The 15,123-nt window shown below is 38.9% G+C and overlaps 1 protein-coding gene across 5 annotated transcripts in view; it reads right to left on the bottom strand.

Annotated features, from left to right (window-relative positions):
• LOC124254486 (target of Myb protein 1-like) overlaps positions 1-15,123 on the bottom strand; it is a 55,155-nt gene that overhangs the window by 32,725 nt on the left and 7,307 nt on the right. For 4 of the 5 annotated variants that reach the window (XM_046688293.1, XM_046688295.1, XM_046688294.1 and 1 more), the window contains exons 2-6: positions 4,652-4,736; positions 2,306-2,390; positions 1,471-1,617; positions 932-1,066; positions 27-86 (exon numbers count right to left, since the gene is read on the bottom strand). In XM_046688293.1, the coding sequence (XP_046544249.1) occupies positions 27-86; positions 932-1,066; positions 1,471-1,617; positions 2,306-2,390; positions 4,652-4,736 (512 nt within the window). The remainder of the gene's footprint in view (positions 1-26; positions 87-931; positions 1,067-1,470; positions 1,618-2,305; positions 2,391-4,651; positions 4,737-15,123) is intronic. The other variant, XM_046688296.1, reaches the window with a different exon arrangement.

Here is a 15,123-nt window from a genome sequence, read left to right as displayed (position 1 = left end):
CATAAACAGTCCCTCTGTATACTAACGGATCTGGCCGAGCTACCCCTGTGTCGGTTGAGAGCTGTCTGTTCTGTTTCAGGGACACTCTGTGTGGACAATGAAGCAAACACAATAAGCAGCTGAACAACAAAATACAAATGGTGCCAACAGCCCCAACACCACCAGCGCTGTAGCAACCTCTCCAACCTCCCTACAGCCAACACCACCAGTGCTGTAGCAACATCTCCAACCTCCAGCATGCCGTAAGAACTATTCACCCATTATAATCATGACATCAAGTTATTGTTGTTGGAATTGATTCTGCGCTCGGAATGCACCGGTCATTCTCAAGTAAAACTGATGCAACTACGTGTCATTAAGGAAATGATAGAACAACTGCATTTCAACCATAACTTGACAAAAGTTGGAGAAATCACCTGAACCTGTTTCTTGAAAAAGAATCAACATATTTTCCTGATCTCTCCATGATGGAATAGCAACAACTGGAGAAGACTTAAATACATTTGTAGTTATCTATGTCACAAAGACTTTTATAATATTTGAGTTTCCAGAAAATCATTCGTCACCTGTTAGAAACCAGTATAATTCAGGAACGACTATAAACAATTTCTTGACTACTACTTCAGCCATTGAGGAGATGGCGAATCTATAAAAAATCATCCTTGCAGACAAGTGAAAATATAAACTGAATCCCTATCCCTTTTGGCAAATTCTCAAAATTAATCAGACCCGAAAATAATTTGATACATTTTGACCATTTCCTATTTATGAAATATGCAAATTAGTTACCATGGTGGCCCCATCCCCTACCATACCTTTTGCATTGGTGCAGCAACATTCATAGAATTGAATGTGCACACATTTTGGACTTTGCTTCCGCTACCCATTACTGGTATCCTGTGTATTATCTCCTACTCATGCAACAGCCTACCCGTGCTGGTGTGTATATGGGCGCCATGTGGTCGAGGTCTGTCATGGGGAACTCGATGCCCTTGGACTTCAGCTCACTGTACACCTTCTCCACCTCCTTCAAATCTGGTGCTCCCCGGAATGCATCAGCCCATGTCTGCAACACACATACACACCTGTACATTCACTGAATATCAGATACAAATGCCTCTATGGCAGAAAGTGTTCCTGAGATTTCGTATTGAGATATATGCAGGAATACTGCAATGACCTTAATTTTACAAAATGATCATAAAATTTTCTTTATCTGTCACATATTTGTTGGTATACATACCGTATACATAAATCATTTGTACATTCATACTTTATTAACTGTCTACAGTGCCATAATCTTGACAGATTCTTCAAATGCCCAACACAATACCAACACCACCAGGGTGGAGGCATGGCTAGCTGCTGTGGAGAGTTATGTCCCTTTGCCTTGCAAGGACATGCTCATTCCTTTTATCACCATACAATGATTCAGTCTTTTCTTCTTTAGTTCTAGTACTGACGACTTACCTGTATGAGACTAAGCACCTTCTCTTGCACTGCCTGCGGAGGGTCATTTTTTGGACCAATTATTTTGATGAGTTCATGGAGAAAGTCTTTGTTTGCTACCTGCAGATGGAAGCGCTTCCCACAGTTCTTCACACAGGTCTCCAGTTGCTGGTTGAACACAAGAGTGGGGGAATGAGAACACTCTCAAATACACATACAAAGTTTCATCAAAACATATCAAACAGTTTAAGAATTATACACTGAAAACTAACCCAACACTCAAACTCAAGCTCAAATATATGCTTTGGAAATGCAAATAAAAACAAATCTTACAAAGTTTCATTGAGGAATAATGACCAGTTAGTGAGTTATGCCCCAAAAGAAATGGTGAAGGAGCCCATATCTACTTCCACACAACAATGGAGCTGCATCCCGTGATGTATGACTATAAAGAGTTGCAACCAATCATGATTTTATATGTTTGTTTTTTGTTTTCAGACAAGTCAGGTAAATTACCTGAGCCTGACTAGCACCCCCTGCATGTAAACAAAGCTATCAGTGTGTTTTTAAGTGTGGTTATGGTTCACAGGTAAACACTGACCCTAGGCTCAGCTCACCTACATCTGCCTGGTCAGTAGGTGCAATCAGGTATTTAGCACCTTCACTCAACCGTAAACATGATGAAGATGACAACAAACACTTTAATGTCCTTAATCAGACACACATAAAAACATGCTGCCTCTTTACGCCTGAAAAACTGCTTTTGGGACGATAAAAGACCTATCAGTTTATGAAAGCTTGTAATTGGCAGCAGTAAGATTCTTAAATTCGATCAAATGCTATCGGCTGAACTCACCGTGAGTGTGTACATAACGGCGGTATAGTTTTTTCCAACATTCTGCGACAACCTCTTTCTGATAGCCTTGATGGCATCTTTGGGACTGAAAACATGGGAAAACCGAAACATCAGTGATTTACAATGTGACAAAATGTCACTAGATAAGTCATAACTGACCACATTTAGTTCAAACTATACATAATACTGCTAAAATAACCTGCAATTGTCAATCATTAATAATATACTACTAAAACAATTAAGGAGCACCCAGTTCTTTCATTGTTAATATGTATCCTTGTATAAGTAATAAGTGGGTTTCAGACACTTAAGAAACATTTACTTTTCTAGGCAGTCATAAGAACTACTGAAAAACATGTCACTAGCTTATGAAAGACAACTTGATCTCAAAAATAGCTCATCATTGGTGTATTTACAATGTTTGTGACATACTTCGTCAATAAACATGGTCAGCTGAATTAGTATGATGTCCGAAAATCTATGCTCTGATAATACTGTCAGTAATTAATCTGTCATGCAAACAATTGGATGGTCCTTAACTTCTTTTGTATAGTATATACGAGATCCTCAAAATAGTCAAACAAGAAGACAAAGTCATCAATATCCCCCTCAATGGCAAAATACTTTTCATGAATATGTCTACGAGTTATGATTATGTCAAATATTTTGGTGTGTATATAGAAAAGTGGAAGGAGAGTACTGAAAGGTTTTTAAAGTTCTGCTCCAGAAAGGAGCACTACCACCAATTTCAGTCTAAGTCAAACTTGTTGCCATAGAAATGCCAAAGATATTTTATTCAGAATTCCCAAACTACCAAAAGGCACCAGTACACCACCAGATCTATCCATGTGCAAAGTTTGGTGAAGAAATATTGAACGGTTTTAAAGTTCTGCTCTGGAAAAGACAAATGTGCACGGACGCACTGACGCGCACACACGGACGGAGTCCATTTTAAGACCCCCACCGCAAAACGCGTTGCAGGGAATAATAACTTATGCTCTGTCTACAATGTATACACCATCCTGAAAATATATCATGAATGTGTGAAACAAGAGTCATCAGAAGATGACATATCCCCCCCGCCCACACATATTTGAAAGAACAGATCATCTGACAGCTACTTAAAATCCAGCTGACCCGTGAAGGTCCAGGTTAGAATATTGATCTTCAGTAAACCCATGCTTGTCGTAAGAAGTGACTAATGGGATCGGGTGGTCTGGCTCACTGACTTGGTTGACATATCATCGGTTCCCAATTGCGCACATCGAAGCTCATGCTGTTGATCACTGGATTGTCTGGTCCAGACTCGATTATTTACAGACCACCGCCATATAGCTGAAATATTGCTGAGACCGGCGCAAAACTCAACTCACTCACTCACTTAAAGTCCAGGGTTTTTTTTACACTAAGTCCAAATTGTTTCCATTGATATCATGAGAAACATAAATGCCAAAAGTCTGTAAATAGCAAAAGGCACCACTTCAAGATCTGTCTCATATATCTTTCCAAGTTCTGTTGAAAGATATTGAACGCTTTTCGAGTTGTACTCCGGAAATGAAGCCCATCCCTCCCTTCTGGGACAAAGTCCGAATCCAAAGGAAACCGGGAAAAATACATATGCCAAAAATCTGCCAAATAGCAAAAGGCACCACTTTGGCATCTGCCTCACATATCTGCCAAGTTTTGCTGAAAGATATTAAGAAGTTTTCGAGTTGTGTCTGAATCGTTTCTCGAAGACGAAAATAGCCCACCACTCCCTTTTCTGAGACTAAGTCCTGAATCGTTTCCATGGACACCAAGAAAATATAAAATGCCAAAAATCTGTAAATAGCAAAAGGAACCACTTTAGCTTATGTCTGATATATCTACTAAGTCTTGAAGAAAGATATTGATCGGTTTTCGAGTTGTGCTCCGGAAACGAAGGCCATCTGTCCCTTTGAGACTAAATCCGAATCGCATTGGAAACCGGGAAAATAAAAGTGCCAAATATCTGTAAATAGCAAAAGGCACCACTTTAGCTTATGTTTGATATATCTACCAAGTTTTGTTGAAAAATATTGAACAGTTTGTGAGTTATGCTCTCCAGAAAGGGGAGAAAGATGAGAAACAAAATGAATTACGGACAAACATTATTCTGACGGTATGACGGAATATCATTATGTAGATGTACGACTATATTAAAATCTACAATACAGGGTTGTGATTCACCTACAAAAAGAAAGTAAACTGTGTGGTCAACATAACAACTGTATCAGGAAACAAATCTTATCTGACTCACACTATCAGGAAATGTGTCATACCATGACCACACCATATTGTACACCTTCATTAACAAGTCATACCTACCCCTCATCTGTCTCGTTGATGATGTCACATACTTCCATAAACAGTCCCCAGTTCTCTGAAGCCTGGGATCCATCTGTGGCTCTCTCTACAACACAACACACAAACTAATACAGTTGTCTTAATGAGTGAGTGAACTGGGTTTAATGCTACTTTTGAAACCACTGTAGTCATATTTGAGCTTGTCACTTTCATGAAGGATGAGAGCCTGACGTGATGCACATCTCAAGCATTTACCATTTTGGTACGGTATAGTGTTGACCTAGAAACGTATTCAGGGCAAACTGGGAAACAAACCTACAATGATAGATTTTCGGTGTGCCTAACTCTTCTCATCGAATTGCAGCACCTTAGATGACGAGACTACCCTTGACTTTGAGAACACAGGACGAGACTACCCTTGACTTTGAGAACACAGGTGTCCCAACAGTCAAGGTCACGGCTACATATGAGCAGACTCGAGTCCACTCACTGTAAAGATCTGTTGATAAAAACCTATGTTACATGCGACCAAATCACAACATTGTGAAATTGTGAAAATAACAATTAACAAGTGTGATGTTCACCAACGTCGGTGTCAAGCAGCCAGTAAGGCACACGCTAATTACCACTCACGTGTGATTGTTTGTATACAATGGGATTATCCGACCGGCTGTGTTGATTGTCGGATTAACATATAAGTCAGCATATATGTTTGTCTCATGTTTTACAATGTATTTACAATAATCAGTTGCTAGATTGGTACTGCGTCGAATTGAGTTGGAATGCGAGAATGTCGGATTAACGAGAGTAATTATCACAGTTTTAAATGGTTCCCTAATTTTTTGTCGGATTAACATGATTGTCGGATTAATAAGTGTCGGATTAACGAGAGCTGACTGTATATTGTTGCTATTGGATTTGCAGATTAATTTCTATCCTTATTGTTAGTTGGCTATGTGAAAGAGAAACCTACAATCATGAGATGGGAAATTAAATTTGAATACCACGAACTATGGACAACTGAAAAGTCAATTTACACATATCCCTTTATGTAAATAATTAACAAAAAACTCAACCAGATGCTGATTTAATTATAATGAAATATTTTCAATTATCCGCAGCCGGTTAAAAAAACGCCATTCACAGCACTATTCTACATAATACACGCACAGCATCACACCCTGGTAACATACAATATACCATGGTATATATACAGCAATAACACACACGACAATGGGGGCACCACCAGTTGCTGGAGTAAGCCTTATCTCAATGCACCACCATGTTCAGGCTTGCTGGGAGCTTCACACCATGATATAACCGACACAATACAGGATATTAACATGGACTGTATTGATTAACCATGGGTTGTACAATACTGCCTGTTATTACCACTTGTAATGGTCTTGCAGGGCACTATGCACATAATCAGCGGGGAAATGATGATCGTACATAACATGTATATAACATCAGTTCACCTCAACAAACTTCAAAAATTACAGAACTCAGCAGCTCGCATCGTCTGCCTCAAGTCAAAGAAAGATCATATCAGACCTTCACTGATGTCTCTACACTGGTTGCCTGTCAAATTCCGGTTTGACTTCAAAATTCTATTTATCACTTTCAAAGCTCTACATGGACAAACACCTGAATACCTCTCCAGTATTTTGTGTCAGTACACCCAACCCGACCATTACGATCCCAGAATCACCAGCTACTTGTCATTCCTAAAGTTCGACTCTCATCCTATGGGAAAAGATCATTCCAACACGCAGCCGCCAGTCTCTGGAACAACTTACCCACTCACATCAAGAATGCTGAATCTTGGACACATTTATATCGTCTCTAAAAACCCACTTTTTTCGTCTTGCCTATTACTAGACTTTCTATGTTCAATTGTCTCTCTGTAAATAGTTTTAACTATTTTTCTTTCTCCTATAGTATTGTAGCGCCATGAGCGGGTATTAGTACCTGGATGTAGCGCTATATAAATACCCACATTATTATTATTATGTATAATGCCATACTTGATTTCTAGATAATTTGTATGTGTTGCAAGCCGCTGTTAGCAATATTCCAGCTATACCACAGTGACCTGTAAATAATCAGCCTGAGCCTAACATAATAGCAACATTGTGCTTGATAGAATGATCAACACCCATTGACTCGCACACAGCGTGACCATGTGATCCATGTTCCTGTTTGCTCTTATGTTTGGTTTACTGTTTGTTGCGTGACACTGCTTTCAGCACTATTCCAGGTATATGACAGCTTTCTATATATAATCAGATCTTCAGCAGACCGTCCTAGGGGTGAAACGGTACGCTCTTACCACAGTATGGTACGCATTGCGGTACAAGGCCTTTGGTTCGGTCCGTTTCGGTTCGGTATGTGAGAACATACTTCCGAGAAAATACCGAATACCGAATTTTTGGATTCCATTACGGTATACCGAACTCTACTAATACCGCGGTTTAACGTTTCACCCCTAGACACTCCTGTAATCATGACATCATGAGAACCAAGTTACATAACTGGGATGCAATGGCATGTATAAACCACGACAGTCCTGACCTCCTAATCCTGTTACTTGCCCCTCATGACAAACACAAGACAATGGGGACCATTTCTAATTTTGAGTATCTTCCAATTACCATATTTTGACACCCTTTGCAACTTTCATCATGCTAATGTGGTTAACAGATCCATTGTTAATTCTCAAAGGGTTAACTCTAAATTACCATCACAGTGTTCATTGCTAATATGCCACAGTGTTGTTTCACAGTAGTAAGCACTGGCTCATGTCCGTCTCAAGTCCTTCATTTGTAATGTCTTTAGGAAAACATCATAAAACAGAATGGAAATATACTATCAGGGTACTCAAAAGAACTAGAACTTAAAGAACACCTCATTTTTGTCACATGACTACAGTTAATCTGTCCCTTAGTTTCTATTTAGTAGCATTTCAATGGCTACTGAAGTAATAAAAATGTACATTACGTACAAAGTGTACAGAAATTGCTTTAATGAAAGCTGTAGCTAATAATTTAGGTCTACATAATCATGATAATTATCTTTGCACACACATTATAATTATAGCCTTTTGGGTATAAGCTTTTTCCTCAAGATGCAACTAAATGGATTGAGTGGTAAGGTTGGAGGTCTTGGTTGATGCATGTCAATCACTCAATGTATCTCAATCTATTGCAATGTCTAACACTGGATTGTCTGGTCCAGACACCACTATTTACAGGCCACATCATACAGCTGGAATGGTGCTGAGTGGTGTGTTATGTAACAAACAAACAATTACATATTCCTCAACAGTTATACCCATAGAAAGCTCTGAAAGACATGCAGGCAGGAGATATGAAAATCATGGATGGTAACCATAGTAAGAAGCCTAACAAATCTACTAATACTTTCCTGGGCCCTAATTCTCGAAACGTGCATAGCCCTAAGAATTTGTAACTTTGATCGTAGCCAATGTGAAGAAAATAACTATGGAAACCCATTTCAGACACAATCCTTATAACTATACAACACATTTTCATGAAAAGTTACCAAGTAAAAGCAAATATGATGACTTTATAAGATGAAATCAAATAGTTATAATTAATGAATTACGAAACTATGCTTGTGTTTGTTTAGTAAATATCTCCAAAGTGATGAAGAATGTTTTTTTAACTTTGATTCAAGATTACAGGAACTTTTGCTTGTTTAAGAGCGGTTTGTTTATTAAGATAGTAGACAAATTCTGAACATTTCTTGACAAAAACTTTCTTCTCAGGATTGTGAGACATGAACTTCAATGTTACATCGTTGTCAGCTGCTGACGTTAACTATTCACAATGCTGTTTGTCTGGATTTTAGCTACCACAAATATTGATGACGTAGCTTACAACTGACCTTGATACTGTTGTGTGCATGATGGCTTCGTACCGCTACGATATCAAAGTGTCAAAGGCTGAAACTTGTTCTTATAAACATTTTATATTGATAAAGGTTTGTATAATTGTTGATATCCACGTGCCTTTTTAATTCCGCATACTGCGCCGAAACGTGTTAGGTGCGCGAATTAGGAGACAAACATCATGTGTTGGCCAATTTCCGGGTGTTATTGAGTATTTGAAGCACGGGAATATTTCATTTGAAACCTCCGGCATCACCAGAAATTGGCCAACACATGATGTTTATCGACATTGTAAACACAAAAGTAAACAAAAATGTCCACACACGTTTTTGTGTCTGCACTCATTGACATCGAGTACGGGTACAGCAGTGAAATGTCATCAGCCGGCCGTTTCGGCTGTCTCCTATGGTAGCATCTGGAACTGCTCATTTGTGACGTCATTCGGACTTTACGTCACAATATGATTTTAATGACGTCATCACAGCTGACGACGTAACAATACAATGGTGTGAGCAATGTTTGTATGTATTAATATGCTGCAAATTTCCGGGAATCGAATACCATTTGATCACGTTTTTAAACCAATCAGATTAAAGAACACAGTGACTTTTGGTTTACAATATTGATTACGCGAGGTTACTCTTTGAGTTTTCTGCTGATCATCTAAAATATATATAATTCAAACTAGCTGATCACCCCAACAAAACAGACATTCTGTGCTAATAACAAAGGACACTATTTTCAATGTCTGAAAGGACAAATCAGCAGTTGCATGGTAACCATGATGAGACTGGAAACTTATAAACTGTGTTATCTTGACACAACTGGTTTCATAACAATCAGTTTTCACAGCATGAGGAAAGACAGAAATAATATTTTCAAAACTGAAATTAGAGTGAGTGAGTGAGTGGTTTTACGACGGAGGACACCAGAAATGGGCTTCAGTGAGTGAGTGAGTTTAGTTTTACGCCGCTTTTAGCAACATTCCAGCAATATCACAGCAGGGGACACCAGAAATGGGCTTCACACATTGTACCCATGTGGGGAATCGAACCTGGGTCTTTGGTGTGACGAGCTGATGCTTCAACCATCAGACTACCCCACCACCCCAATTGACATTATGTGACTGTCATAACTGCAATTAGCAAACATGACTAGAAATTTGTGAACTTCAGTCTGCCATGTTTACAATTTAAAAAACAAAACAAATACTATAATATCAATCATGATATTCTGATTATTATGTATATAGCTACTACATGTGTATCATGTGTATTTACCTCATAAATATATACCACCAAATCACCAGTAAATAACACAGAAAGTATCACTCGATTACGGTATCAACACACTGATACTAGCCACACTAGCCACACAGTGAACGCTGGATGACGCTGGTAGAAAGCAGCAATACATACAATATATCTAGTGTTACACAAGCCAATTGGCAACAGTCTGCCCATGAGGAAAAGAATGTTCATATAACTTGGGATGACTCACTGGCACATGGCTAGCACAAAGATGTCCTCCTTTCAGAAACCATAGTAACAATGACCTGATAAACAGGTGAGGGGACAGACACATAGCAAGGTAGGATAAACAGGTGGGGGTAGGTATACTGAAGGCTGGGGAGAGAGGGAGTTAGGACAGACACATAGCAAGGTATATAGCTGTAGGTATAATACTGATAAACAGGTGAGGGGTAGGTATACTGAAGGCTGGGGGGAGAGGGAGTTAGGACAGACACATAGCAAGGTATATAGCTGTAGGTATAATACTGATAAACAGACACAGACGTAACTGTACGCATTGACAACTCGGTCATCTCGTGTACACAAGACAGATGGGGTCTGAGACACTCAGTAAAACACTTAATAATAATGATGGTAATTAATCACTGCAAAAGTAATTAAAACGATAGATAAGCTCATCCTGAGAGGGACCCAGTTTACATATCTCCTTGCAACCTTACAGTGTCGTGTGTACTGGGCTTGTGTCGCTCGACTGACTTAGCTGACCATTATTCAAGAAGTATATCTGAAATATACGACTATAATACAGGCATTTACACAGGAAAGTTGATTTAAACCGAGAAGTATCATACAAATAAATATGTGTGCAAGAGGTTGTCTATCCCTTATACTACCTTGACCTTGACCTACAGAAGTGAGAGTCCAGAGAATCCCTAATTACTAATTTCACTGACTGACTGAGTTTGGTTTTACGCCGCTTTTAGCAATATTCCAGCAACATCATGGCGGGGGACACCAGAAATGGGCTTCATACATTGTACCCATGTGGGGATTTGAACCCAGGTTACTAATTTCAAGTGTCCTTACAAAAATATGAAGGCGTGTAAACATGGTCAATTCAGGATTACAAAATATGTTTTTCCTTCCACCAATGTGGGACAGACCACAAGGAAATGTTTTCCATCCTTGAATTTTATTTTTCTCTGATTAATTACCAATACAATCATTTTGACCAATTACAGTGTTGTTGTTTAAGCAGCCAAATTTGCATATTCATGTTCAGTATGACATTACACATGCAAACCAAATATTCAAGTAGACAAAATTACCATCTATGATTTCATTTTTTTCAACCAAGACACTATTTCATGTATGTACTATGTCCACTGATCAATTTCAGAACTGTACTTTTTGTAGTTGCCATGGTAACACAAGTCAACAGACCTCCACACTGATCATTAGCTGACGAACATGACTATTAGCCTGATCTCAGCTGGAGGTGTTTTACTTCAGCTCCACTGGCCCCATTATGTGTGACCTGGCTTCAGGGACCCCTGTATGTAGTACTACTGATGTCCACTGTTGGCCAATATCCATTGACCCTGAATGATATCACCATCTCACCAGTGAGACATCCGTGAGTCAGGGAACTGGAAAAGCAAAAACCCTGACAAAGTCAACCAGTTTCTACTCCTAGCCAGGCCTCAGGCCTCAGCTGGAGGTGTCGCTTCAGTTCTAGCATTTCAGTCATACCCATACACTAATGCTTAGTCTCTGAATATATATGATTCTGATAGTAACAAACAAAACCATTCAAATTGAAAAGAAGCCCTAGGGAGACCAGAGATTCAGAACCCCCGAGGAAATCTAGACTTGCTTCATTTAGGGCTTTAGCACTGCAGAGAGGGCTAGGCAGTAGGGAAAGTAAGGTGGTTCAGGGACTGTGAGACAGACTATCAGCGCCACTGTGTGTGGCTTGACCAACCAAGATGGACCCTTGTATGTTTACTGTCTAAAGTGTTAGAGAATATCCACTGAGACACGAAATACGACAGTAAACATCACTAATGTCACAATTTACTGACTGCACACATAGCAGTTATTTGAAACTATTATCCACTAATGGAAGTTTTATTTCACTAACAAAAATCTTTGAGCCAAAGTAAAAGCCAAGCAGGACATATTTTACTAGGAAAGTGTTTCCTCAACAAGGAACATACAACAGTGGCTGAAGTGAAATACAGAGTACTACACGAGTGTCTGTCAGACACCATTTATCTTACGAGTTGTTTCAAAAATTATTTGACGAGCGAAAGAAGCATCATGACTGTGTGTGTCGTGTACTTTTCCAAGACGTACATGACACTAGTTGCATCTCTCCAGTAAAAGTACCTATGCTGTAAATTTTGCATGTTTAAAGTGAACAACCAGTGTTCACAAATGGTGTTTCAAAGTAGCAGGACATTGGGTCCTGTAAGTTTCAGATGTCTGTCTGACCCATTCAAAATTCACAGGATCCATAGAATAAAATTAAACACACATTACAGATTTAACATTTCTTATAATTGGCATTGAAATTATTAACAAACATAATAAGATTTATAAACAGCAAACAAGTGTCACATGTCACATATAACAACTTCAGTCAAAGTCATTGTGAAATATACAGTCAGACACTGGGGCCGGCAGGGTGTACAGTTCTATCGGACCATTGGCGAATCTGCCGGATTTGGCAGAGGGTCAGGCACTATTCCTGAACATTGAACAACTACCTTTATCGCTAACAACAATTTTCACATGATAATGGTCCATTCAATTGAGTGTACATGGTCTTATCTTATTTGGGTTGATAGAAATATTTAAAACATTGCTCAGTGAGTTAGTTTATCAAATGTGACAATCATCTAGACAAATCCTGGATGAGTGGGCTCAAGATGTGTATCACTTGTGTCATGCCACCATCATAACGACATTCAACAAAACAAAATGGGTTTTTCCACTAAGTCAAACAGTTTAACAACTCCAAAACAGGATACAGATTTTGGAATATGCATGACTGCACCTGAACAATTCAGTTTGGACCTTGTTATGTGAATCTGACGGCTTTATGCTGCAGACGTGTTAAACACTTACAGCACATTTTACGTTACAGCATGTTAGCTTAGGACACGAGTAGAGCCCAAAGTAATGGACCTGAACACAGAGTTTTAACACCAACACAAGTCCACTAGTACAAGACTTGTAAGACACAGACACCTCAGGTGGCATTTTCTTGAGGACAACAGTTTCTACAAAAATAATAACTGTCATTTTCGTAGAAGACTTAAAAGAAAATTCTAAAAAGTCTAAAACCTAGTGAACACTGGGCCACTACACTGAGACCACAGTGACACAAACAGATCACTCCATAGTATCCCCTGGTCCTCAAATCAATCTATTCATCATACTCATGGCACACTGAAAACCTTGCTTGCACTCAGATCCTGAAAAGAGATCTGCTTCCAGAAGATGTCACATGACCCAACACAAACATGATACAGACAGTCTCAGGAATGACAGTTCAGCCATTAACACCATAAAAGGTCAAAGTCATCATTCCTAAAGTTACGGAGCTAAAAATGTATCCACAATTCATATTGATCAACAGGATTATTTCATCCACAAGTCAATATGTCAGACGTCCGGCTATCATGATCAGAATGTCCTATTAATTGTGATAATTGCAGTGATGACTAGTTCTAACAGCGTTCCTGATCAGAACATTCCTTCCGTGAAGAAGCCATGTTGTCATCCTGTTGGAATGCACTAACACGGGTTTCAGAGCTCATTGTAGTTTTGACTGACTGTAGGCAGACTACCAGAACAGACATAGTGCACCCATCAGACCAGTCAATACAAGGAATGGATGGAATTCACTTTGGACAACGCCCACTCTATCAAGTTTATCTAATTAATTATAGCTCAATCATACTCGTTAATCTTGTTAATGCACAATCTGTATGCAGACATAATACTTCCAACAACCAATTAGAGGTTTTTTAAGAAGATCAAACTGACATTGTTTTTCAGAACTGGGAGTATGAAAGTGAAGGTTGTTTCATGACATAGTCATATATGTATATTCAAGGGGTAATGTGAGTGAGTGAGCTTATTTAATGACGCTTTTAGCAATATTCCAGCAATATCACGTAGGGGGCACCAGAAATTGGCTTCACACATTGTACCCATGTGGGGAATCGAACAGGGTCTTCAGTGTGACAAGCGAACGCTTTAACCACTCAGCTACCCCACCGCCCCCTCAACGTAAAGCAACAATCTATGGTATTCAGATACAATGACGCGCAACCAGCCTGGTCACCATGGTCACAGACATAAGAATCCTCGTCAGCCAGCCCTTCAGCCTTGAGTACTCTCCTCTACTCTGCCAGACAGACATGGGACAATAGTGGCTAATTCTGTATCTTCAACTCTGACCAAGTTCATATTTTGTTACAAAAATATGATATGCATGTAGAACAGTACTTATCTGGCAACACATCTCTATACTTGCTTGAATTACTGGTGAATGAATGCAGTTGTACATCATCTAATCACTTCCAACAAATTTAACATGTTAAACATAAGATAAATGCCACACAGTAATTTAACTTGTATTATCACTGAGACTATGTTATATGATGAAGGTGGTGGAGTAGGTAGTGGTTAAAGCATTCACTCATAACGCCAAAGACACAGTGTTCATTTCCCCATACGGGTACAATGTTCAAAACCTATTTCTGGTGTCCCTGGCCTTGACATTGCTGGAATATTGCTAAGATAGACGTAAAATGAAACTCATGCAGTAATTGAATAGACAATCATTTCTGGCAACCTAGCATTATAATTATGTACAAAATTGATCAACTGATAATATACTTTCACTTTCAGAATAATTTTTTCCAAGTATTTTTGAATGAAGAAATGCATCAATTTTAATCTTAGAATGCTTTATTTAAGTAGAGATAATATAATTTCCCCAGAAAAACAGTGTATGCCTTCAGCGTCTGTCACTAATCCTTAGACACGAGAAGCAACACACCTTCAACCAACACAAGACAGACACTTTCAACAATCTGGTGATCCCGCAGATTCTAAATAAACAGAGGCTGACCTTCTCTTCTCTATAACATGTATAAGATGAACAATACAGCCCTTTTCATAAACATTTAAGCATAATATGAATAATAAATGAGTTAGTAAACAGTGAAATATGGTGATAAGACAATAATGAATCTCTGTGATCCGAAGCGTGACTGTTGAGCATGTTGAGTTGAACTGGTAAACAGAGG

The sequence above is a fragment of the Haliotis rubra genome, unplaced genomic scaffold (genome assembly GCF_003918875.1).
Source record: "Haliotis rubra isolate DU_JTF1 unplaced genomic scaffold, ASM391887v1 Scf572, whole genome shotgun sequence".
NCBI lineage: Eukaryota > Metazoa > Mollusca > Gastropoda > Lepetellida > Haliotidae > Haliotis > Haliotis rubra.
The sequence above is the reverse complement of the archived record's forward strand: the minus strand, read 5'-3'. Positions and strand labels throughout refer to the sequence as shown.